This window comes from Leucopleurus acutus, assembly GCF_964270905.1.
Source record: "Leucopleurus acutus genome assembly, chromosome: 11".
NCBI classification, from domain to species: domain Eukaryota; kingdom Metazoa; phylum Chordata; class Mammalia; order Artiodactyla; family Delphinidae; genus Leucopleurus; species Leucopleurus acutus.
The window spans coordinates 89722555-89746614 of NC_139152.1; the positions used below are offsets into that span (position 1 = coordinate 89722555).

General features: G+C 41.6%; 1 protein-coding gene across 1 annotated transcript in view; it reads right to left on the reverse strand.

Annotated features, from left to right (window-relative positions):
* SYN3 (synapsin III) overlaps window positions 1–24060 on the reverse strand; it is a 460653-nt gene that overhangs the window by 352735 nt on the left and 83858 nt on the right. Inside the window, exon 4 of the mRNA XM_082850535.1 lies at window positions 10144–10235. Within this exon, the coding sequence (XP_082706661.1) occupies window positions 10144–10235 (92 nt within the window). The remainder of the gene's footprint in view (window positions 1–10143; window positions 10236–24060) is intronic.

Genomic DNA, 24060 nt, shown 5'->3' on the forward strand with positions numbered 1-24060 from the left:
TTACTTTCAGTCTGTATGTGTCTCTAGGTCTGAAGTGGGTCTCTTGTAGACAGCAAATATATGGGTCTTGTTTTTGTATCCATTCAGCCAATCTGTGTCTTTTGGTGGGAGCATTTAGTCCATTTACATTTAAGGTAATTATCGATATGTGTGTTCCTATTCCCATTTTCTTCATTGTTTTGGGTTTGTTATTGTAGGTCCTTTCCTTCTTTTGTGTTTCTTGCCTAGAGAAGTTCCTTTAGCAGTTGTTGTAGAGCTGGTTTGGTGGTGCTGAACTCTCTCAGCTTTTGCTTGTCTGTAAAGGTTTTAATTTCTCCATCAAATCTGAATGAGATCCTTGCTGGGTAGAGTAATCTTGGTTGCAGGTTTTTCTCCTTCAACACTTTCAATATGTCCTGCCACTCCCTTCTGGCTTGCAGAGTTTCTGCTGAAAGATCAGCTGTTAACCTTATGGGGATTCCCTTGTGTGTTATTTGTTGTTTTTCCCTTGCTGCTTTTAATATGTTTTCTTTGTATTTAATTTTTGACAGTTTGATTAATATGTGTCTTGGTGTATTTCTCCTTGGATTTATCCTGTATGGGACTCTCTGTGCTTCCTGGACTTGATTAACTATTTCCTTTCCCATATTAGGGAAGTTTTCAACTATAATCTCTTCAAATATTTTCTCAGTCCCTTTCTTTTTCTCTTCTTCTTCTGGAACCCCTATAATTCGAATGTTGGTGCGTTTAATGTTGTCCCAGAGGTCTCTGAGACTGTCCTCAGTTCTTTTCATTCTTTTTTCTTTATTCTGCTCTGCAGTAGTTATTTCCACTATTTTATCTTCCAGGTCACTTATCCGTTCTTCTGCCTCAGTTATTCTGCTATTGATCCCATCTAGAGTACTTTTAATTTCATTTATTGTGTTGTTCATCGTTGCTTGTTTCATCTTTAGTTCTTCTAGGTCCTTGTTAACTGATTCTTGCAATTTGTCCATTCTGTTGTCCATTCTATCTCCAAGATTTCGGATCAACCTTACTATCATTATTCTGAATTCTTTTTCAGGTAGACTGCCTATTTCCTCTTCATTTGTTAGGTCTGGTGGGTTTTTATCTTGCTCCTTCATCTGCTGTGTGTTTTTCTGTCTTCTCATTTTGCTTATCTTACTGTGTTTGGGGTCTCCTTTTTTTTTTTTTTGCAGGCTGAAGGTTCGTAGTTCCTGTTGTTTTTTGAGTCTGTCCCCAGTGGCTAAGGTTGGTTCAGTGGGTTGTGTAGGCTTCCTGGTGGAGGGTACTAGTGCCTGTGTTCTGGTGTATGAGGCTGGATCTTGTCTTTCTGGTGGGCAGGTCCACGTCTGGTGGTGTGTTTTGGGGTGTCTGTAGACTTATTATGATTTGGGGCAGCCTCTCTGCTAATGGGTGGGGTTGTGTTCCTGTCTTGCTAGTTGTTTGGCATAGGATGTCCAGCACTGTAGCTTGCTGGTCGTTGAGTGAAGCTGGGTGCTGGCGTTGAGATGGAGATCTCTCGGAGATTTTTGCTGTTTGATATTATGTGCAGCTGGGAGGCCTCTTGTGGACCAGTGTCCTGAAGTTGGCTCTCCCACCTCAGAGGCACAGCACTGAGTCCTGGCTGCAGCACCAAGAGCCTTTCATCCACAGGGCTCCTTAATTTGGGATGATTCGTTGTCTATTCAGGTATTCCACAGATGCAGGGTATATCAAGTTGATTGTGGAGCTTTAATCCGCTGCTTCTGAGGCTGCTGGAAGAGATTTCCCTTTCTCTTCTTTGTTCTCACAGCTCCCAGGGGCCCAGCTTTGGATTTGGCCCCGCCTGTGCGTGTAGGTCGCCGGAGGGCGTCTGTTCTTTGCTCAGACAGGACGGGGTTAAAGGAGCCGCTGATTCGGAGGCTCTGGCTCACCCAGGCCGGGGGGTAGGGAGGGTCACGGAGTGCAGGGCGGGCCTGCAGCGGCAGAGGCCGGCGTGACGCTGCAGCCTGAGGCGCGCCGTGCGCTCTCCCGGGGGAGCCGTCCCCGGATCCCGGGACCCCGGCAGCGGCGGGCTGCACAGGCTCCCCGGAAGGGCGTGTGGCCAGCGACCTGCGCTCGCACACAGGCCTCCTGGCGGCGGCAGCAGCGGCCCTAGCGTCCCATGTCCGTCTCTGGGCTCCGCACTCCCAGCCGCGGCTCGCGCCCGTCTCCGGAGCCCTCCCAAGCAGCGCTCCCAATCCCCCCTCCTCGTGCACCAGGAAACAAAGAGGGACGTAAAAGTCTCTTGCCTCTTCGGCAGGTCCAGACCCCTCCCCAGACTCTCTCCCGGCCAGCCGCGGCGCACCAACGCCCTGCAGGCTGTGTTCACGCCACCAACCTCAGTCCTCTCCCGGCGCTCTGACAAAAGCCGGAGCCTCAGCTCCCAGTCCCGCCCGCCCCGGCGGGCGAGCAGACAAGCCTCTCGGCTGGTGAGTGCCGGTCGGCCCGATCCTCTGCGCTGGAATCTCTCCGCTTTGCCCTCCGCACCTCTGTTGTGCTCTCCTCCGCGGCTCCCAAGCTCCCCCACTCCGCCTCCCGAAGTCTCCACCCGCGAAGGGGCTCCTAGTGTGTGGACACTTTTCCTCCTTCACAGCTCTCTCCCGCTGGTGCAGGACCCGTCCCTATTCTTTTGTCTCTGTTTAGTTTTTTCTTTTGCCCTAACCAGGTACGTGGGGGGTTCCTTGCCTTTTGGGAGGTCTGAGGTCTTCTGCCAGCGTTCAGTAGGTGCTCCGTAGGAGTTGTTCCACGCGTAGATGTATTTCTGGTGTATCTGTGGAGAGGAAGGTGATCTCCGCGTCTTACTCTTCCGCCATCTTCCCGGAACTCCGGCAGGCGGACTCTTAACCACTGTGCCACCAGGGAAGCCCCATGAGTGCCCTCTTATTTCACTAAGTTCTCACTGTCTAAATTCAGAATCTTGGATCCCCTCAGTATTTGTCTACTGTCTAATTGTATTTTTTCATACTACTCATAATGAGGAACTTACTGCCTCTTTAAGCAGCTCTAACTATGAAACAATCTCCCCCTTGTTAAAAAGGCAGTCCAGTAAGTGGTGACACAAAGGCTCTGGAGCCAACTACCTAGGCTTGAATCCTAGTTTTGACCCTTACTGGCTGGAGACCTTGATTCCATTACTCAACTTATTGGTGCTTCAATCTTCTCATCTAGAAATGTGGATAACAGTACACATTTAATAGGGTTGTTGAAAGGATGAAATGAGTCAATACATGTTAAGTGCTTGGGACAGTGCCTAGCACGTAGGAAATGCTATAAAGCGTTTGCTAAATAAATAAAAATTCATGAATTCTGTGTGTGCAATTCAAGCTGGCTTTATCAAAAAGGATTTTTTTGGCTCCAGCTTGGAGATGAGTCTGGATCCAGGGCCTTGAATAACATCAGCAGGTCATTGACTCTCCTTCTCTATCTTGGCTGTGTTTTCCTTTGCCTTGGATTCATTCTCAGCAGATCCTTCCCTCTAAGAGAAAGAGCCATGGCCACCAGCAGCTCCAGGAGTTCATCCCACCAGCTCAGCAGCCCCAGCAGAACACATGTGTCTCTCACCCAAGAGTTCCAGCAAAAGTCTCACATGAATTCTCATTGGCCTGGCTTGGGTCCCAGGCTTTTTTTCCCCCCCAGTGTGACATCTAGGGCTGGTTATTGCTGTCAGCTCTAGACACCACACAGACTGCAAGCTGGGGAAGGGTCGCCCCAATGGAAAATCTAGGTGCCATTCCCCAAAGCAGGAGGAACAGATGCTGGAGAAAACCAGCAGTGGTCTGCTCTACCACCCATCTTGGTCATCTTCCCCAAAGGTGCTCCCCACGAGCAAGACTTTAGATGATCTCAGCTTTGCTCCTATTGTAGACTTGGAAGTGCTTAAGGGCATTTTCAATGCAACACCTAAGTCTCTTTGAAAGAATACACTGCAAGGCAAGAGCACTGCTCGACATTCCTGCTTTGGGAGACCACAGCTAGGGCTTGGTATGGCACTACATGCCGGAGGAAGATTCTAGTGACTCCTCACCTGCAGGATGCAGTGTGAGTCAGGCTGGGGCTACCTGGTTTGTGTGCACATTCTTGCAGGTCTGGCACCTTGTAACCTGTGGCTCGCTGAAATAAGCTGCTGGGCTGAGATTGTAAGCACCATCCTGGGCATGGACAAAATAAATCCTAACAGTTCCATGGATCCTAGAACCCAGAGCTTTGGCTATACTGGCACTGTTCTCACAGCCCTGGCTACTGATGCTTATGGTCTTCCACCAGAAGCATCAACATCATCTGGAAGCCTTTGTGCTCAAATCAAGGTCATAGGACTGACAGCATTGGCTTCATCTGGGAACTTATAGGAAACTCAGAATCTCAGGTCCTACCTGAAGACCTAATGGATGGGAATGCATTTTAACAAGATCTCTAGGGGGTTTGTATGCACGTTAAAATTTGAGAAGCACTACTGTATCAGTTTTTTAAGGCTTCCTTAACAAAGTACCACAAACTGCATGGCTTAAAACAACAGAAATTTATTCTTTCACAGTTCTAGAGGCTCAAAGTCTGAAATCAAGGTGTCAGCAGAGTTGGTTTCTTCTGAGGGCTGAGGGAAAATTCGTTCTATGCCTGTCTCCTAGCTTCTGCTGATGGATGGCAATCCTTGGCATTCCTTGTCTTGTATCACTCTAATTTCTGCTTCCATCATCACATAGTTTTTCCTTGTGTCTCTGTGTCCAAGCTTCCCTCTTCTTATAAGGATACCAATCACATTGGATTAAGGGCCCACCTTACTCCAGTATGGCCTTAACTTATTACATTTGCAATGATCCTACTTCCAAAGATCACATTCTGGGGTACTAGTCTTAGGACTTTAACACATCTTTTCTGGGGAGACACAATTCAAACCATTACAACTACCTTCCAAGCCTGCCATTCTTAAGTGCTGGGAGACTAGCTGATTAAGAATCACCTAGGGCTTCCCTGGTGGCGCAGTGGTTGAGAGTCCGCCTGCCGATACAAGGGACACGGGTTCGTGCCCCGGTCCGGGAAGATCCCACATGCCGCGGAGCGGCTGGGCCCGTGAGCCATGGCCGCTGAGCCTGAGCGTCCAGAGCCTGTGCTCCGCAACGGGAGAGGCCACAACGGTGAGAGGCCTGCGTACAGCAAAAAAAAAAAAAAAATTGAAAAAAAGAAAAAGAATCACCTGGAACAGTTTTGTAAATTTATTTTTGTGAACATTTTAATAAATTTTGGAAGAAGATGGCAGGTCTAGAATGAGGCTTGAGATATCCATTTCTGCAAGGTGATCTTCTTCAGGCAGCACACCCCCAGGATACTCAGCTTTACAGATGACCCAGCCCCAGTTCAGGGCCAATGTGCAAGCAATCTGGGGAGATACTCCATCAGGCTGCCCACTGGAATCACCTGGGGAGTTTTTTTTGGTTTGTTTTTGTTTTTTGTTTGCGGTACACGGGCCTCTCACTGTTGTGGCCTCTCCCGTTGCGGAGCACAGGCTCCGGACGTGCAGGCTCAGCGGCCATGGCTCACGGGCCCAGCCGCTCCGCGGCATATGGGATCTTCCCGGACCGGGGCACGAAGCCATGTCCGCTGCATCAGCAGGCAGACTCCCAACCACTGCGCCACCAGGGAAGCCCACACCTGGGGAGTTTTAAAGCTACCAATAACTAAGTTCTACCCTCAGAGAGCCTAGTGTAATTGGTTTTTCCTATTGCCTGGCTATCAGGATTTTAAAACATTTCCCAGGTAATTCTAATCTGCAGCCAAATTTGGGGATTAATGGAATAGATGCTCTCATTTCTACATATTACAAAGAAGATGATCCAGTCCCTTTCCCAGATAGGGAAACAAGACATAAGACAAATAATCTCAAATATGAACATACACAGATTCCTAAATATTGAATTTTACATTTTTTATAGTTTTTATGTGCATAATGAGGCTGCTGTGAGAAGTAAATAAATGTATATATGTAGCACCATTCTCAAAATCTCCCATGATGGAAGACTTGTTAATTTCTCCTTGCAGTTTTGCCAATTTTTGAAGTACATTTTGAGGCACTTTTTTTGAGCCCTATAAATTTAAAATTATTATCTCTTCTTGGTCAATGACTCCTTTATCCTAATGGGTTACTTCCTTTTCCCTGGTAATGCTTTTCACCTGGAAGTCTATTTTTCCCCCGATATTAATACAACTATATTGGCTAGCTTTCTTTTGCCCAGTTGTTACATGGTATGTATAAGTATGTATGTATATATATATATTAATTTATAACTTATTTAATATTTAACTTATATATTTATTTAATATATATATTTATTTCCATCTTTTAACTTTCAAACATTCTACAGTCTTATGTTTTAGATGAATCTCTTGAATGGAATATAGCTGTATTTTAAAGAAATCTACTCTGGGGGAGTTCCCAGTGGCCTAGTGGTTAGGATTCCGGGCTTTCACTGCCATGGGCCAGGTTCAATCCCTGGTCGGGGAACTAAGATCTTACAAGCAGCACAGCCAAAAACAACAACAACAACAACAAAAAAACTACTCTGACAATCTTGCTGTAGATGCTCTATAAATTGAGTATTTAGTTCATTTACATTTAATATAATTACTCATATATACTGGTGATAAAAATATTTAGCAACTTGTAGGGTACTTTGAGAAAGTTGCAGTTCTCACAAGTGACCATGAGATGGCAACTCTAGGGGACTCACAGGCAAACAGCCTTGAAGGGACAAAGGGAACCAGGCGTTTGCTCTCTGGGGTTCCACTACTGCTTCCAAGGGTGTATCTCCCCTGCAACATTTGGGCATCCTCTGACCACAGGAGAAACAAGGATATGGGATGGGGGACAGGAGTGTGGTGAACTGGGGGACAAAAGAGTAGTTCAATGGCCATGCCTAACCATGGGGTAAATAAGGGTGGCTGAAGGCATTCAGTGGGCTCAGGTCAGAGGCTATTTATCAATTTGTATAGAAAAATTTCAATATTTTAATAACCCGTACTGCTGTACACACCATTCAGAATACCAGCCTGTTGATATATATGGGTCTAAACCTATCATCTTATTTTGTGTTATTTATAACAACTGTTCTACGTTGGTTTTTCTCTCCTTTCTTGTTTTCTTTTATTATTTCTATTTTTCTCTCTCATTGTTTTTTATTTATTTATTTTAAATATTTATTTGTTTGTTTATTTATGGCTGCTTTGGGTCTCTGTTGCTGCATGCGGGCTTTCTCTAGTTGCAGTGAGCGGGGGCTACTCTTTGTTGCAGGGCGTGGGCTTCTCGTTGCGGTGGCTTCTCTTCTTGCGGAGCACGGGCTCTAGGCGCACGGGCTTCAGTAGTTGTGGCACAGGCTCAGTAGTTGCGGTGCCCGGGCTTAGTTGCTCCGCGGCACGTGGGATCTTCCTGGACCAGGGCTCGAACCCGTATCCTCTGCATTAGCAGGTGGATTCCTAACCACTGCGCCACCAGGGAAGCCCCTCTCATCGTTTTTAAGTACTACATTCTGTTTCTATTTTTTAAGTAATTATCACAGAGATTACCTTTACTTATTCTTTAATTCTTTAATTTTCATCTTTAACTTTTCAAAGCCTATTATTAATCAATACATAACTTTCCACCCTGACAATACAAGGGCCTCAGAACATCTTAATTATATTTAGCCCCAGCCTCTATACTCACTTACTGTGGTTTATTTGAATCCTTCATATATTTTAAAAATCCATAAGATGTCATTATTATGATTATTAATTGTTTTTTGAAGACCATGTTTATTAGCATTTCCACCTTCTTTGCTCTTCATGTATTCTTGCTGCTCTACGTTATTCTGAGGTCATTTCCTTTTTGCCTAAAGTACATACTTTACAATTTCCCTTAGTGAGGTCTTATCTTTATAAATGTTTTTATTTTGCCTTCTTTCATAAAATACATTTCCCTGAGGATGACGATTATTTTCTTTCAGCACACTGAAGATATCTTTCCACCTCTGCTGCCTGAGAGCCAAGTGTCAGTCTGTTACTCCAATCAAGTAATCTGCCTTTTTCCCTTGGCTACTTTTTATTTTTCTTTATCTTTCTGCATTTAAACTATTGTGTTTTGGTATAGAATTCTTTTTAGTAATCCTGCTTTAAATTTGTTGAGCTTCTAATGTTGGTAGTTTGGTATCTTCCTGAAAGATTCTCAGCTATCATTTCTTATTTTACTGCCTCTGCTCCATTCTCTTTTCCCTCCCTTTATGAAACTCTGGCTAAATGAATGTTAGACCTTCTCAGGAGATCTAACCATCTCTTCTGCATTTCCAGTCTTTTTTCTCTTTGTGCTTCATTTGGGATAATTTCTTCTGCTCTACCTTTCATTTCATTAACGCCTTTTCAATGGTGTCTAATATGCCATTAAACACAACACTTCCAATAATTTTGGTTATTGTAGTTTTCATTTCTAGAAGTTCTGTTTGGTTTTAATAAAACTGGTTGTGTCATTCTTTATAGTTTCCTATTCCTTGCAGATATCTTCCAACCTGATTTTTTTCAACTTAATATGTATGATTTTTTTCTTTTAAGAATGTGTGTTTTTGAGGGTATCTTTCTGCTTATCTATATTTCCTGTTTCTTCTCATTCATAATGTATATGCCTGGTTATTGTTGACTATGTGCTAGCTATTATACAAAAAGTTATCTGAATAATTATTCGAAGCCTAGTATGAAAGTGCCTTCCACTACACAGGATCTGCTTTGACTTCTGGCATGTCTGGGATTACCATAAACTAAATTTAATGCTTGAGCTTCCCTGGAAGGCCAATCAAAGTGCAATTCAAGCTTCAGTGACTTGTGAGGGCTCATCTACCTATAGTTCACATTCACCTTGAGATGTAGTCCTTTGAGGTCTCAGCTTATTTTGGGTAGGGTCTACCATTATACCTTGAGAAAACCTGGGTATTTCTTTCCTTCTCCCTTGCCCCTGCTAGGCTATCAAAACCAATTTTCAAGTTTGCTAGACTCAGCAGTACTCTCAGGAAAAATGAAGCTTCTGTACTCATTTATCTCTCTGGTTTCCATTTCCTATCATTCTCTTCCTAGTAAGTCCTTACTGTCATGTCAACTCTTTGATGGATTTGAAGATTATCGTTATTTAAAACCAGTTTTTAAGTTGTTTTCAGATTACCTACAGTTGGTCTACCATTACTGGAAATAGGAAGCCATGTAATGTTTTCATTGGCAAATGGCAGGTACTCAGTAAATGATGGCTGATTTAGTAAAATTATCATAATTTCCCAAACATACTCCTTTTTTTTGCTTGTTGGTTTGTACAAAGACTGTTTCCTATTCTTAAAACACATAGAATGCCCATATTCTACCATCTGACAAGGCTCAGAACAAATGCCACCTTTTCCTCAAATTTCTTCTTGTTGTCTCTACTTCCCCAAATCTGAATTCTATTTCTTCCCCACCTAAACCCTCACAGGACCTAGTCTGTACCATTCTTTGAGTACTTAACTAGATAGAAATATTTTAATACCCTATTTACCTCTCCTGCAGATTTATACTTTTTTGACATTTCTGATCTTCTGAAGAACTCCCTCACTTCCCCTCCATTTCAGCTGTTTATATTATAAACAGATTTGGGGGCGAAATATTATATCTAGGACTTTTAGGTGTGATGTCCTGGGAGGGGAGTCTCTGAACACTTACTCTGTTCTACTGCTGGAAGCGGGATGCAGCCTATTCTAATAAACTCTTAACATTTGTACAGCACTTTAGAATTAATAGGGTATTCTCACATACATGCCTTCTACTTCCATGTTCACTATCATCATGATGCAGATGAGAATCACAGGGCAAGAGAGACTAAATAATGTCCCCGAATAGAGCCATAAAGTCAGAAATGGAACCCAAGTCTTCTTTCTCCAAGCCCAGGGCCCATTCCAGCATACTCAGTTGCTTTCCCATATTGTTTGTGCCACCAGTCATTCCTATGCAATAATACCTAAAACTCTCTGGAAGCAGACATTCCGTACATGAAAGCACGTGTAGTAGAGGAGTTAGGTTGCAGGCAACAGACAAAGGGGTTGGCAAAGGGAGATACCCCATACACACCTCTCAAATGAAGGTTTTCTGTACCTCAGTCCACCTTACCTCACAACCTTGGTCCCATTTCTCACAACCTGCATGTCCACCATACAGCCCCCAGTAACATAGGCAGCTAGATTCAACTCTGAGAATTCAGCCTGAAAGAGAAAGCAAAACAATAAGGATTCATCAAATACTAGTGATGCCAATAACTTATAACATTTATTGGATACTTATATGTGCCAAATACACATTTAAACCTCACCTGAAACATAGGAAATTAGTAATATTTTTTATCTCCCTTTTTGAAAGATGAGGAAGCTGAGGTGCAGAGAGACATAGTGACATGTCCAAAGTTGCATTGCTACTAATTTCTACCTCCTTGAAGGTGGAAGAAGCAACTCTAACTCCAGTGGAGGGGACGGTGGGGAGAGATAGGAGGTGGGCATGGAAGAAACTTCATGGTCACCAAGAGAGGGGCAGAGGCAAGAGTATAGGGAGTATTCTTGATGTTTCTGTGCCAGCTACAATCCTGCACTTGTATTTTATTAGACACTTCTGTATCCTTATAAGTCCATCTTTTTGTTGGCTTATTTGTTTGAGCAAGCTTTAGCAAATCTATGTTGCTATTCCTGTGGAATATATCCATCCTACCAGATTATATGCTCCCTGGGGATAGCGATTTGATGTTATAACCGTCTGTTTCCTAGGGTTGCCATAACAAAGTACCACCACTAGGTGGCTTAAACACAGAACACTGTCTTCTCACAGTTGTGGAGGCTAGAAGTCCAAAATCAAGGTGTGGGCAGGGTTGGTTCTTTCTGAGGGCTGTGCAGGAAGGCTCTGTTCCAGGCCTCTCTCCTTGGTTTGTAGATGGCCACCTTCTCCCTATCTCTCATTACAATGTTTTTCCTCTATGTGTGTCTCTGTATCCCTTTTACCAGTCATACTGGATTAGGACCTCACTTTAACTTGATTACCTCTGTAAATATCCTATCTCTAAATACCTATGTTCAAAAAAGGTCACATTCTGAGGTACTAGGGGTTAGGACTTCAACATAGGAACTTTAGGGAAACACAATTCAACCTGTAACCCCATCCTAGAAAATGCATAGTACTAGACTGACTTACACAGAAGCCAAAAGCTATTTCTTTGAATTTAACAAACAAAAATAACTGCTCACATACATGAAACGCTCACTATGTTCCAGGTACTGTCCTAAGCATTTTATACGTATGAATTCATTTAATCCTCATACTTGTCCAGATGAAAAACCGAGGCAGAGAGAGATCAAATAACTTGCACACTGTCACACAGTAGGTAGCAGAGCCAGGATTTAACCCCAGGAAGTCTGGCTCCAGCCTGTGCTTTTAACTGCTGCACCCCACTGTCCTCACTGTTTAGCTGAATAAGATATTAGGTGGATTACAAATGGGAATTTTAGGGACCTAAAAATAAACCACTTAAAGAGAAAAACAAGTTTACATTGAAGGGAAATATCATTTCATGGTGATTTAACTGTATCCCCTTGGAATCATTTACCAGGAATTATGACCGAAGACCTAGCCATCTCCCCAGATGGCTTTAAAGCAAACCCAGAGTGCTTGTGTTTCTTGCTCTAATTAATAACCTCATTATGCTGTGGCAAGGTGAAAAGCAAAAAGCCCTGTTAATGAGGTCAGGTTGGTTAACAGTGGTAATGACCTAGTTATTAAATCTAATGCCTTAAAAATTCAGTCCCATCATGTTTCAGATACTTCATTTGTGAGATTACGAAGAAGAATTAGCATGAAAAGTTGTTGCTTCTGTGCATGAAGCAGAAGAAGTTAGAAGAAAGTTGCAACACAGAATAGCTGGGCACCAAGTATATGAAAAAAGGGAGTGAATCAGAATCTTGGATGGTAGAATTTCTAACTCATAGATGGCAAAGACCCAGGGGCTGTCTTGCTGCCCAAATGGAAGGCCAAATACCTCGACAGAAGACACCCTCAGGCTTGTACATACCAGTCAGAAGTTCATCTTGGTCAGATCCGGGTGTCTACAGTTGTTTCCTGGTCATGGTTTATGAGTAATTACAGAAGGTAGATGCCTGGGTTATAGGGCAGCGAGCCTCTGCTTGGTCAAGCATGGAGAGGCGGGGTAGCAAAGAAAGTGCACCTCTTGCATTTAACTTTCTAAAAACTTCAACAACCACGGGAATGAGCATAGAAGTATCTAACCATCTCTCATTCAGGTTAGCATGATGACTCCCCTGGTAGAATCCCAAAGACCAGCCAATTTTGAAGACCCTGAAAGCTCTCGTAGAAACTGTAATGGGTTGAATTGTATCCCCTAAAAGATATGTCCAAGTTCCAACACTTGATATCTGTGAATGTGACCTTGTGTGGAAATAGGGTCTTTGCAAATATAATTAAGGCTCTCAAATGAGATGATCATCCTGGATTAGGGTGAGCCCTAAATATAATGAGATGTCCTTACAAAAGAAGAGAAGGGGTGACAAAGGGCCACAGGAAAGAAGGCTGTGTGAAGACAGAGGCAGAGATTGGAGATACACTGCCAAAAACCAAGGAACAACAGGAGTAACTAGAAACTGGAAGAGGAAAGGAAGAAGTCTCCCTTAGAGCCTTCAGAGGGAGTGCAGATCTGTTGACACCTTGATTCCAGATTTCAGGCCTCCAGAACACTGAGAGGATAAATTTCTACTGTTTTAAGCCACCAAGTTTGTGGTAATTTGTTACAACAATCCTAGAAAAGTAATACAATAATTTTGGAAATTGGATCCAATTTTACTATTGCATGCAAAGGTGTCAGGGTTCAAAGAAGGTCAACTGGTTTAGGTAAGGCTCCTTTATCCACTTCACCAAACACATAATTAAATGCATATAAATACACACATACATTCTCTCTCTCTCTCTCCCCCTCTCTCTCACACACACATACAGTAATATATTGTAAAACACTACTATCAGAGTCACTTAAATTTTCTACGTAAGTTAACCTTTTGACCTCAAAACATTTTGGTCCCAACTATTTTTAATGTAATGTCTCTTTAAATACTACACATTAGGCATTGTGGTATAGATAAATAATTTTCAAAGAAACTACATTTAAATATAACTGTTCAAGATATTAGCTGATGTGTTTGGTCAAGTTACTAACTGCTTTGAATCTCACTTCTAAAATGGAGGTAGATATCAGTAGTATCTACCTTTAAATTTTTTGGTAAAGATTCAAGATAGTGTATATGAAGCGTCTAGCACAGAGCTGAGACATACACAGGAAGAGGATCTCTGTAAACAGCTATCATTATTATGTTCAAATATTTAATTGTCTTAGTGAGAGTAAACTGAATGCATAAAAAATGGTATAACCAGAAAAAGAGCAACCCCTTCAAATATTTATAACATAAACAATTTTCAAAATATTAAGGCATAAAATATAAAGAGCAAGGACTTTTGCTTAATGGCCACAAGGGAGTAACAGGGATTATATTTACACTCTCATCTTAAACTTAGAAAGCCAGACAAACTATATTAAGTAATAGTTTTCAGACACTGAACAACAGGCATTGCAGGACTGTGACCCCTGCAGAAAGGAAACACATGAAATTACCCCTGTGATTGCCCTAGCTGACTGCCTGGAGGCAATTCCCAGGCGTGGGAGAATGCAGTCAGTGCCCAGAAGTCTCACTAAGAGTCAGAGGTTAGGATTCAGGGATGCTGAGGTGGCTAGAATTTGCAGTGCAGAGCAAAGGAAAGATACAATTGCCCAGAAAAAGACCTCCAGGCAGATCTGTAAGTCTTTGGCTGAGTACTGATCTGAGCATGCATGAAAGGAAAGTACTCAGGGCCAATGATAGAACTATCAGAAAACAGTAGACTCAACACTCCAGACACAGGGCTGGAGATAGTTCATGTTCTCACCAGTCAAAGTGTAAAGACCTTGTAATATGAGTAGAGTTCTCAAAAATTTAGTAGTAGGGCTAAATTAGCCCTGGACTGCAGCATGCTCTGGATCTAAGATGACCAATTTGTACCAGTTTACTTGGAGCTTTCCCAACTTTAAAACCAAAAGTCCCACTTTTCAGAAGCCCCTTCAGTCTCAGTCTTTAACTGAAAGTTCCATGTCCTGGGAAACTCCTTTGTCCCAGGCAGACTGGGATGATTAATCACTCTATCTAGATCTGTCTAAGAAAAGTTTTAAAGGTTTAACAGTTTTAAAGTTTTAAAACTAAGAAAAGTTTTAAAGGCATGCCCTGAAGGGATCAAACTTATGCCAAGTAATTTAACTGCATCCCAAAACAAAGTACAACACTATTTATAGGAATACAACAAAATCCAACACCCAACATGTTAAATTTACATTGCAAAATTTATGAAATTCAATCATAAATTACCAGACATGCAAGGAAGCAGGAAAATATGAACCATACTAAGGAGAAATCAAGAAAAGATCCAGAAACGAGAGATGATGGAAAGAGCAGAAATGGAAGTTAAAACAACTATTATAAATATGCTCCACATTCTCAAGAAGGTAGAGGAAAACTTCAACATGATAAAGAGAGAAAGGTAAAACTTAAAAATGGAAAAAACAGAAATTTCATAGATTAAAAGTATAATATCTTAAACATAAAATGTATTGTATGGGATTAATATCAGATTAGACAAAACAGAAGAAAATATGAGTGAGCTTGAAGAGAAAGCAATATACACTTGTACAAAATGAAGCCCAGGCACAAAAATACTGGGGGGGAAAAAAAAAAAAAAGAACCTCAGTAAGCTACAGGACAATATCAAACAGTTTAATATATGTGTAACTGAAGTTCTAGAATGAAAAAAAGGTAAGATCGTAAGGGTTTTTAAAGGGTTACGGTTAGGAAATATTTAAAGAAAAATGGCCAAAATTTTTCCAAATTTGATGAAAACTATAAACCCACAGACCCAAGAAATTCAGTGAATCCCAAGCAGAAGAAACATAAAGAAAATCCTACCAAGGCACATAACAATCAGCTTACTAACAAACCAGTGATGAAGAGAAAATCTTCAAAGCAATCAGAGGGGGAAAATACACTTTATATAAAGAGAAGCAAAGATAAGAAAGGCAGCCAATGTCTCATCAGAAAACATTAAACTAAAAGACAGTGGGACAGCTTCTTTAAAGTACTGAGAAAAAAAAAATTGTCAACCTAGAATTTTATATCCAGCAAAGTACATTTTAAAAAAATCAAGGCATGCTAAAAACTTTTTCAGGCAAATAAAATTTGAGAGAATTTATTGTAAGTCTAAGAAATGTTAGAGGAAGCTTTTCAGGCAGAAGGAAAATAAAACCAGATGGAAATTTGTACTGACACAAAATGAAGAACTCTGCATATGGTAACTAAATGGATAAATATGAAATATTTTTTCTGTTTTAAAATGTCTATAAAAAATAATCAACTTAAAAAATATTTCTGAAATCAAATTTATTCTAGAGGAAATTATACTCATTTGGACCACTTATACTTTCTTGTTTATATTTCTAATTTCTCTGATGACGTTTTTCTTCAAAGTCTCCTTAATTTGAATTAGGGTCAAGTTGTCATAGTCTGCCATGCCTGTAGGCACCTCACTTTCACTCTTCATTCTTCCATAAAAAGTACATTTGTAAATACTCCAGGACTCAAAAGGAGGTCTGTTCCTTTTGCTTCAGCATAGTTCTCTGCTTCTGAGGGCAAACAACTGACTGCAAAACAATACTATGTATTATGGGAGTTTATGACACGTGTGGAAGTAGAAAGTGTAACAAGAAGAACACAAAGATGGAAATGGAAATGTACTGTTAAAAAGTTCTTACAGTGTATGTAAAGTGGTATAATCTTACTTAAAGATAGATCTTGATAAAGATATTGTGAACCTTAGAAGAATGCCTCAAAAAAAAAAGAGGGATAGCTAAATTAAAGTTCACAAATTTTAAGTTTAGCGCTCGATGGATTTTAATTGATTTGTACTTGTATAATCAATATCAGGATGAAGACTAAGAAAATTTCCAGCCTCCCTGAATGCTCCCTCAACCTCATTATAGCTGATATCAACTCTCACACCATGATGCTACCACTTTAATGTCTTCTAGTTCCATAGCTTACTTTTGCAAGTTCTTGAACTTCATATAAATGAATCTCACAGTATGTACTCTTTGGTATTTGCCTTTTTCACTCATCATTATATCTGTGTGATTCATCCATGATGTTGGGGTTAGATGAAATCATTTTACTTCTGTGTAGTGTTTCACTGTCTGAGTATACAATAATACATTTACCTGTTCTGCTGATCATGGACACTCAGACTATTTCTAGTCATTGGCTATTAAGAAAAAAGGTGTTTTGCACATTCTTGTACATCTCTTTTGGCGGACATATACACTCATTTCTTTTGGGTATATACCTAGGAGTGAAACTGCTGGGTCATAGGATAGGCATATATTTAGCTTTAGAAAATATCACTGAAGAATTTCCCAAGGTGGTTTCATCAATTTAAACACCTATTAGGATTATGAGAATTAGAGTTCTTCCATGTCCTCTTCAACACTTGGTAGTGTTTTAAATTTTAGCTATTCTGATGGGTGTTTAGTGGTAGCACATTGCAGTTTTAATTTGCATTTCTCTGACAGTGATATTGAGCACCTTGTCAAGTGCTAATGAGCAATTTAGATAATCTCTTTGGTTAAATGCCTGTTCAAATCTTTTGTTCATATTTTTATTTTTTGTTTGCACTTTTCTTATTCGTATGTAAGAGGTATGTAAAATATATTCTGGACACATTCTTTGTTAGATACAACCATTTGCAAATATCTTCTTCTAGTCTGTGGCTCATCTTCTAACTTTCATAATTTTTAAAATGAAGATTTTAGATAAATACAGAAAACAATTGTAATAACTTTTAAGTTAGCGTTCTTATTGTATTTAGTTTAAAAATGTTTTGCTTATCCCAAGGTCATGTGAAGCTTTATTGTTTTATATTTCACATTGAGGTCTATAATCCATCTATAATTAATTTTTTGCATAAGATGTAAGGTAGGTTAAGTTTTTCCATGTGGTTATTCAAATAACTTGGCACTATTTATTAAAAAGACCAATCTTTCTTAATAGAATTGCACTGATGCCTTTGCCAAACATCAAGTCACTTCGTATGTGGCAGTCTATTTACAAATTCTCTATTCTATTCTATTGATCTATTTGTTTATCCTTCCCTCTGTCTCAAGTTGTTTCAGTTACTGTAGCCTGACAGTGTCTTGACAACAGATAGTATAATATTCTAAGAAGGAAGCAACCCAAATAGTACCCAGTGATAACAGGTCCAAAGACAAGGCAGAATGACCACATACCTCTTACCCCCTCAACCTGCTGATCAGATAAAAAGTCTTCCTACTCACCCACTCCAAGATACACGCAGACACTGGGCAACCAGACAACCTCAAAGGCTCTGTTCAGAATAAACTGATTGGATGTTTCCCTAGTGATGTAATTGACTGGACAGAATATATTCCAGTACTATTCCCTAATTCAGACTTCAACCCACCATTGCAGCCAGACCTCTCAAAGAGTTCCTCAGGGGAAAGCCCCACCTCTCTTAAAGGTAAAAAAAAAAAAAAAGAAAAATCAAGAGCTCAGTCCCCTCAGCTTCCCTGACAGTGAAAACAATTCTTAACAGCTTGTTAGTGTGATCTGCCAGCTGGGAGGATGATAAACAAAGAAGCCAGCACTTCTGTTACTTTGGGTCTCCACCTATACTGAGGAATGGTGACTGTGGCATTCCACCATTGCCATGCTTACCTACACCTACAAATTTTTCTTTGCTTTCTAAATGAACTTGTGAGTTTCAGCACAGTTTTAAACATCCCCTATTATTTTAGCTTCTTTCTATTGTACTTTGTTGAAAGCTTGAGCCCACTATCTTATCTGCATTACTTTTTACTTATTTGTTGTTAGTAGGGAGATTTTAAAGTTATATGAAGGCTGCATATAACTATGATTGTCAAGATTCTGTTTTAGGAAAGAAAATAGTCATGTTATATGTTTGCAGGATATTACCACCAGACACCATTAAAGACAAATAGGTTTTCACAATATCAGGCATATATATGGTCTTTGTATTTTGCTACTCTTGTTAAAACCAGGTGTGCGAGGTTTTCAACATTGATCTCAATGATACCTGAAAGTGCTGGACTATCTGAGTTTTCCTGTTTATAACTTTTAGTAAACATATACATGGAGGAAGGAAAGAATGGTGGAAAAGAAATTGGTCTTGAAGTCTGGGGTCCAGGGAGCTAAATTTTGGATTTAACACTGACCCGTGTATGACCTTAGGCAAACCCCTCATTCTCTCTCCACTTTAATTCTCTTCATCTTCAAAATGAAAGTCATAATCAACATGAGTCAATTACATCTATGGTCCCTTTCATTTTCATCCTTCTTTCTTTCTTAACCAGTGTCTCCTAATGATCACAGAAGGAAAATACTATTATCACAGCATATGAAAAAGAAATGCCAAGCAATCATATTTTTATTAAAAAGTTGTTCACCACTTTATACCCAGCTCCTGGTACACAGCAGGTATTGAAAACATACTTGTAGAACAAAGTGTTATTTTTATATTTTATAGGTGGGCACCTACACATGCTAAATAACTCGCCTTCTGAAACTCTGTCCATTGCCAGATCCACTAGACCATAGGAATGGGGAGGGTGTTTCCAGGCAGAGAGGAGGAAAAAGGCCCAATCTAAGTTTCCATGAACAAAAGCGCAGGTGAGAACACAGGGTTCTCGGATCAATGGAGTAGTGAGATGTCTTCTGTAGCTGGGGCATGGGGTATATGGAGGAACACAATAGGACAGAGCTAGAAAGGTGGGTGGGAGACCAGTTCTGAGGATTTTGAATTCCCTGTGAAGGAATGTGAATGTCACTCTATAGGGTATTAGTATTCTATTGCTGCCATAACAAATTACCACAAATGTAACAATTTTAGACAACACAAATGTATTATCTCACTGTATACATCAGAAGTCCATGTTAGTTCAGCTGATTTCTGTTCCAGGTTTCACAGAGCCAAAAATCAAGGTATCAGCCATCTGGGCTCTTACTGGGAAGCTTTGGGAAGAAGCTGCTTCCAAGCCTATCAGGTTGTTTGCAGAATTGAGTTCTTTGCAGTTGTAGGACTGAGGTCCTACTTCCTTGCTGATTTCAGCTGGGAGCCTCTCCCAGCTCCTTAAGGCTGTCTGCACTCCTTGTCACATTGCACTTCCCATCTTCAAACTAGTCATGGCATGTTAAGTCCTTCTCATTCTCCAAAATTTTCTGACTTCCCTTCTGCCACATCTCCCTCTCTAGCCAGAGAAAGTTCTCCGTTTTTAAGGGCTTCTGTGGTTAGACTGGCCCACTTGGATAATCAGAGATACTCTTCCTATCTTAAGTCCTTAATTGTAATCACATCTTCAACTCCCTTTGGAGTATCATTTTCATAGGTTCCAGGGATTAGGGTGTAGTCATCTTTGGGAGACCACTGGGAAACACTAAGGTATGCAGAGTAGGGGAGCGGTAAATATTTAACCACAAATATTTACATAGTACTTTCTAAGTTCCAGGCTCTATTATCAGTGCTAGATATGGTTGGAATCATATCCATTAACAAAAGCTCTTCTACAGCACCGTAGATCAGAAGGAAATATAAGCACCTGTTTATAATTAAACACATGTCCAGTTCCAAGAAAAGACGTGCACACACACCTACGAATGCACACACACACACACAAACAAGATGGAACGCATTCAGTTTCCTGTAAGGTCTTTCGCTGATTCTCTCTGGAACTGGCACCTGGCAAGTATGTGATGCCAAGCAGATAATATTACTGAAAGCAAGGGGTATTCATATTTAGTTACCAATAATTGCATTTGCGATGATAATGATGTTGTTGACAGAGTAGAAAATGGTGATTGCAATCATCATTATTATAATAAGTTGAAGGATGCTATTAGGCCCACAGATCAATGGGAAAGAAACTGAAATTGGGACTTGGAATTGGATGAGTGACTGGAATGTACACAAGAAACCAAAAATGTGTGGGAATGTGGAGGTAGCAGCTATCAGCCTTGACCATGAAGCCTGACTGAAGGAGGGAGGATTTTGACAAAAGAGCTGTTGTCCAGAGTTCCTGAGAAAGACAAGATGCTGGCAGACAGATTGTTCTGGAATCCAAGGGTGGCTGATAAGATACTGGAAATTCCTGTTAGTTAGTGAAGACCTATCTGGTCCAGACTGTACCCTAAAGCCCTTAGAGTGTGCCCCTTTCCATGGCCTTAGACACCCTCTGTAATTTGCAGGAGAGGAAAGAGAGACAAGAGATACACAGATACTGAGCTGATAGCAGAAGGTGGGCAGCCTCCAGTACCTGTCCTAATGCTAGGACAACTTCTCACCCTCTGCCCTATTCGTTAACCTTTCTCACTACACCTCATAAAAAGGAACTGTTAATCTACTGCTTAGGACATCACAATGCTGCATTAAACAGTGGACAGGGTCATTGCTGGGTTGAAAAGCCAGGCAATCGTGTGTGATTCCAGCTTCCACACTCTGCTTCTCTGTAGCTGAGTGCCTGCTGATCTGGGTGGTCATCATGCTAACGTCCTCTCTCCTGCTTTGCAGCTCCTCAGAGGCCAACCTCAGCATCCATCTCTCTTTCAGCCACTCTCTCCCATGAGTTGGCAGCAGTGAACTCTGATTCCAAAGAGGCCCAGCTGTCCTGCTCTTTCTTTTTACAATTGTGTTCATTGTACCTCGGAACTATCTAGTAATACATATGTAGTAAGTGATGTCCATGAATGGGATTTTGGCTTTAAAGACAGGTAAGAAGCTGCACTGCTTTGGTCTAGAGGTGATTCAGGCCAGCTTCAGCAGGTGCCCCTGCACGGGGTGGGGGGTGGGGTGGGCCTAGGCCAGCTAACACTTAGTGGTATTTCAACTCTTATTTGCTCTTCCTCTTTGTGTTTTTGTCTGCCTTAGGAACCTGGAAAAGGGCTGGTGGTGGTGATTGTCAAGGTAGGATTAGGGCATTCTCAAGTCCTCTAGCAAGTTTTCATCAAAATTCTACCCTAATCCCTAACAGACTGTTATGTTTACTCTTGGGAAGGAAACTGTGTTATTAACAAATTCCTTTTTAAAAAATCAGCATTCTGCATGTACTGTAATCTTCTTCACTTCTTAAGTTCTTTCAGAGTCTCATAGAGTCTAAGAGAATCATTAAAAGCATAAACAGCAGCAATAATAAAACAGTACTAAATACAAAAAACCTAAGCTTTACACAGGTTGTGAGATCCTACATGACACTGCCTCCCACCATCCCCTGTCCTCCCCAGTTCGAACTCACTCTGTCATTTCCACACTGGCCTCCTTTCCATTGTCAAACACACTGAGCAACTCCAGCCTCCAATCCCCCAGCCTCTAAGTCTTGCTTCCCGGAGCTGGCAGCACACCTCTGCTCCCTGGCGCCCACAGTGACACCTCCCCACAAAGCATCTGCTGTGCTCCAAGCTCAGTTTTCTTGCTTAATCTTCCCCCACAGCATTCATCCCCCTCTGACATAAATATTTCCATCCATCCCAATTAAATATTTAATTGTCCATCTCTCTCACTAGAACAGAAGCTCCAGGGGGCAGGGATTTTGTCTGTTTTGCTCAGAGCTCTAAGCCAGCACCTAAACCATTGTCTGGGGAAAGAGAACAGGTGCTCTGTAAACATCATTGAATGAACAGATGCTCATTTTGCAGATGCCAAAGGTGAGGCCCAGGGAAGCAGAGTGACTTTGTCCAAAGTTGCAGCTTGAGATCCAAACCCAGGCTGACACCCTTCACACTGCACCAAGTGGCTTATTCGGGGTGACTCGTGTCCTAAATCGCAGAGCTCTCATTTTTACATCTTCCAGTGTCTTCTCCACATCAGTATGCAGTGTCTGCTAGGGAAGCCTACAGGCCCCTCCTTCACCACTCTGCTTCTTCTAACTGCCCTGTTGATGGCAAGTACTTGGCAGGCGGCCCAAGGCCTGCTCTCAGCAAGAACTGCTTCCTTTCGGTTTCCCAGCAGAGGCCGTGTTTTCAGCTCCGAGGGCCTGATGGGCTCAGTGACTTCCCTGGCTGGCATCTCGGGGCTGAGCTCTTTTCCACCAGTACAGACTCACCTTGCAGACTTTGAAAGTCTGCAGACTCATTCAGTGGACACTTCCAGGGGAGGAAATCTTGTGCAGAAGCAGTGCTGGGCATCTCAGCGAAGGTCTTGGCCACTGGGTCAGCGAGTGCTGCCTGGCAGTACTGCCCGCCTCCCATGCCAAACCCCCAGCTACACAGGAAGATGCAAAGGCACCTCTGCTCATCAGAAAATCATAATATTCCACTCTGTGTGTGTGTGTGTGTGTGTGTGTGTGTGTGTGTGTGGAGAAGGCAGGGAAGGGAGAGAAAAAACATAAAAACATGTAAAAATATACATAAAAAGGTAGAAAAATAAAATGATAAAACCTACATTCTTCAATGTTCAAGTAATGAAATACCCAAAATTAGTTGGAGTTTACCACATTATTTTTTTAAAAAATCAACAGCACTGATTTGCAGTTTACGAAGTGTTTGGTATATAATGGTTTTTAGAACTGAACCCCATGAGTCTGAATCTGAGCTTTACCCCTAACTTGCTGTGCAAGTTTAGACAAGTTAGCCTTTCTATGCCTCAGTCCCTCATCTGTAAACAAGGCTAAGAATGGTACCTTCCTAGGGCAGTAGTGAGCATTAGATGAATTAATCCATTTAGGAGCCCTTAGCAAGGTGCCTAAGTGAAAATAAGTGAGTAATCAATGTTAGCTATGACGGTTATATTCTTTAATTTGATCATTACAATGACCTCTTGATACGAGGGTAGGCATTAGCATTCCCATTAGCGGATGGGAAAACTGAGAAACAGAGAGCAAATGACTTGGCGAAGATCACAAAGCTACTGAGCAAGAGAGCTGGAACTTGAACTCACGTCATCCATTAATTCATTTAACAACTTATTTTTGAGCAACTGCTGTGTCTGTTACATTCTCTGATGACACAGCAGTGAAAGTACCAGACAAAAATCCCTGTTACCACAGAACTTGTATCTAATGGGGTGAGATAGACCATTAACAATAAATAATGTGTCAGGAGAAGAAAAACAGAAGGCGGTCAGGAAAAGTGGCACTTGGTCAGTGATATGAGCAAAATGAGGGAGACCATACCAGTAAGGAGGGTGGTTTTCTAGGCAGAGAGAACAGCAAGCACAAAGGCCCTGAGGCCGGAACAAATGTGCAGAGTTCAAGGAACAGCAAGGAAGCCCTGCCTGGAATAGGGCTAGTGAGGGCATGAGTGGAAGGAGACAAGGTCAGAGAGGGGACGATGGAACAGATCGTGGTAAGGATTTTATTCTGCATGAGACACTAAGATGTTAACACCATCACCATCCTCATCACCAACATCATCTTACCAATGTCAGTGAATGTAACAATTCATCATCTTCATCATCATTATCATCATCACCACGTTTGGTAATGCAAGAAGTCAAGGAGTAGAGTTTGAGAAAAAGCACCAGTAGTTGTGTCATCCTGATTTTTAAGGAATTTCTTAATGGCCAAGTTTTGTTCTCCAAAGCCTAGATGTACATTTGTTAGGGGTTAAGGTAGGGTTCTACTGGCTGGTGGCCAGAGGACCCAGGCAAGCCCTAATTCTGCCTGGACAGTCACTCCTTCCTGTTCATATTCCCGAGAAGCAACAGCACCTGAGAATCAAAGTAAAACATCCATTGTCATTTTCCCTCTGCCAGGGAAAACTTCAAGGGTAGCGAGAGCTTTTGATAATGTCCTGAGGATAGAAAGAGTGTTCACTGAAGGAGACAGGGAGAGGGAGGAGGGGGGGAGGGGGAGAAAAATGGAGAGAGAGGGTAAGGGGTCAGAAG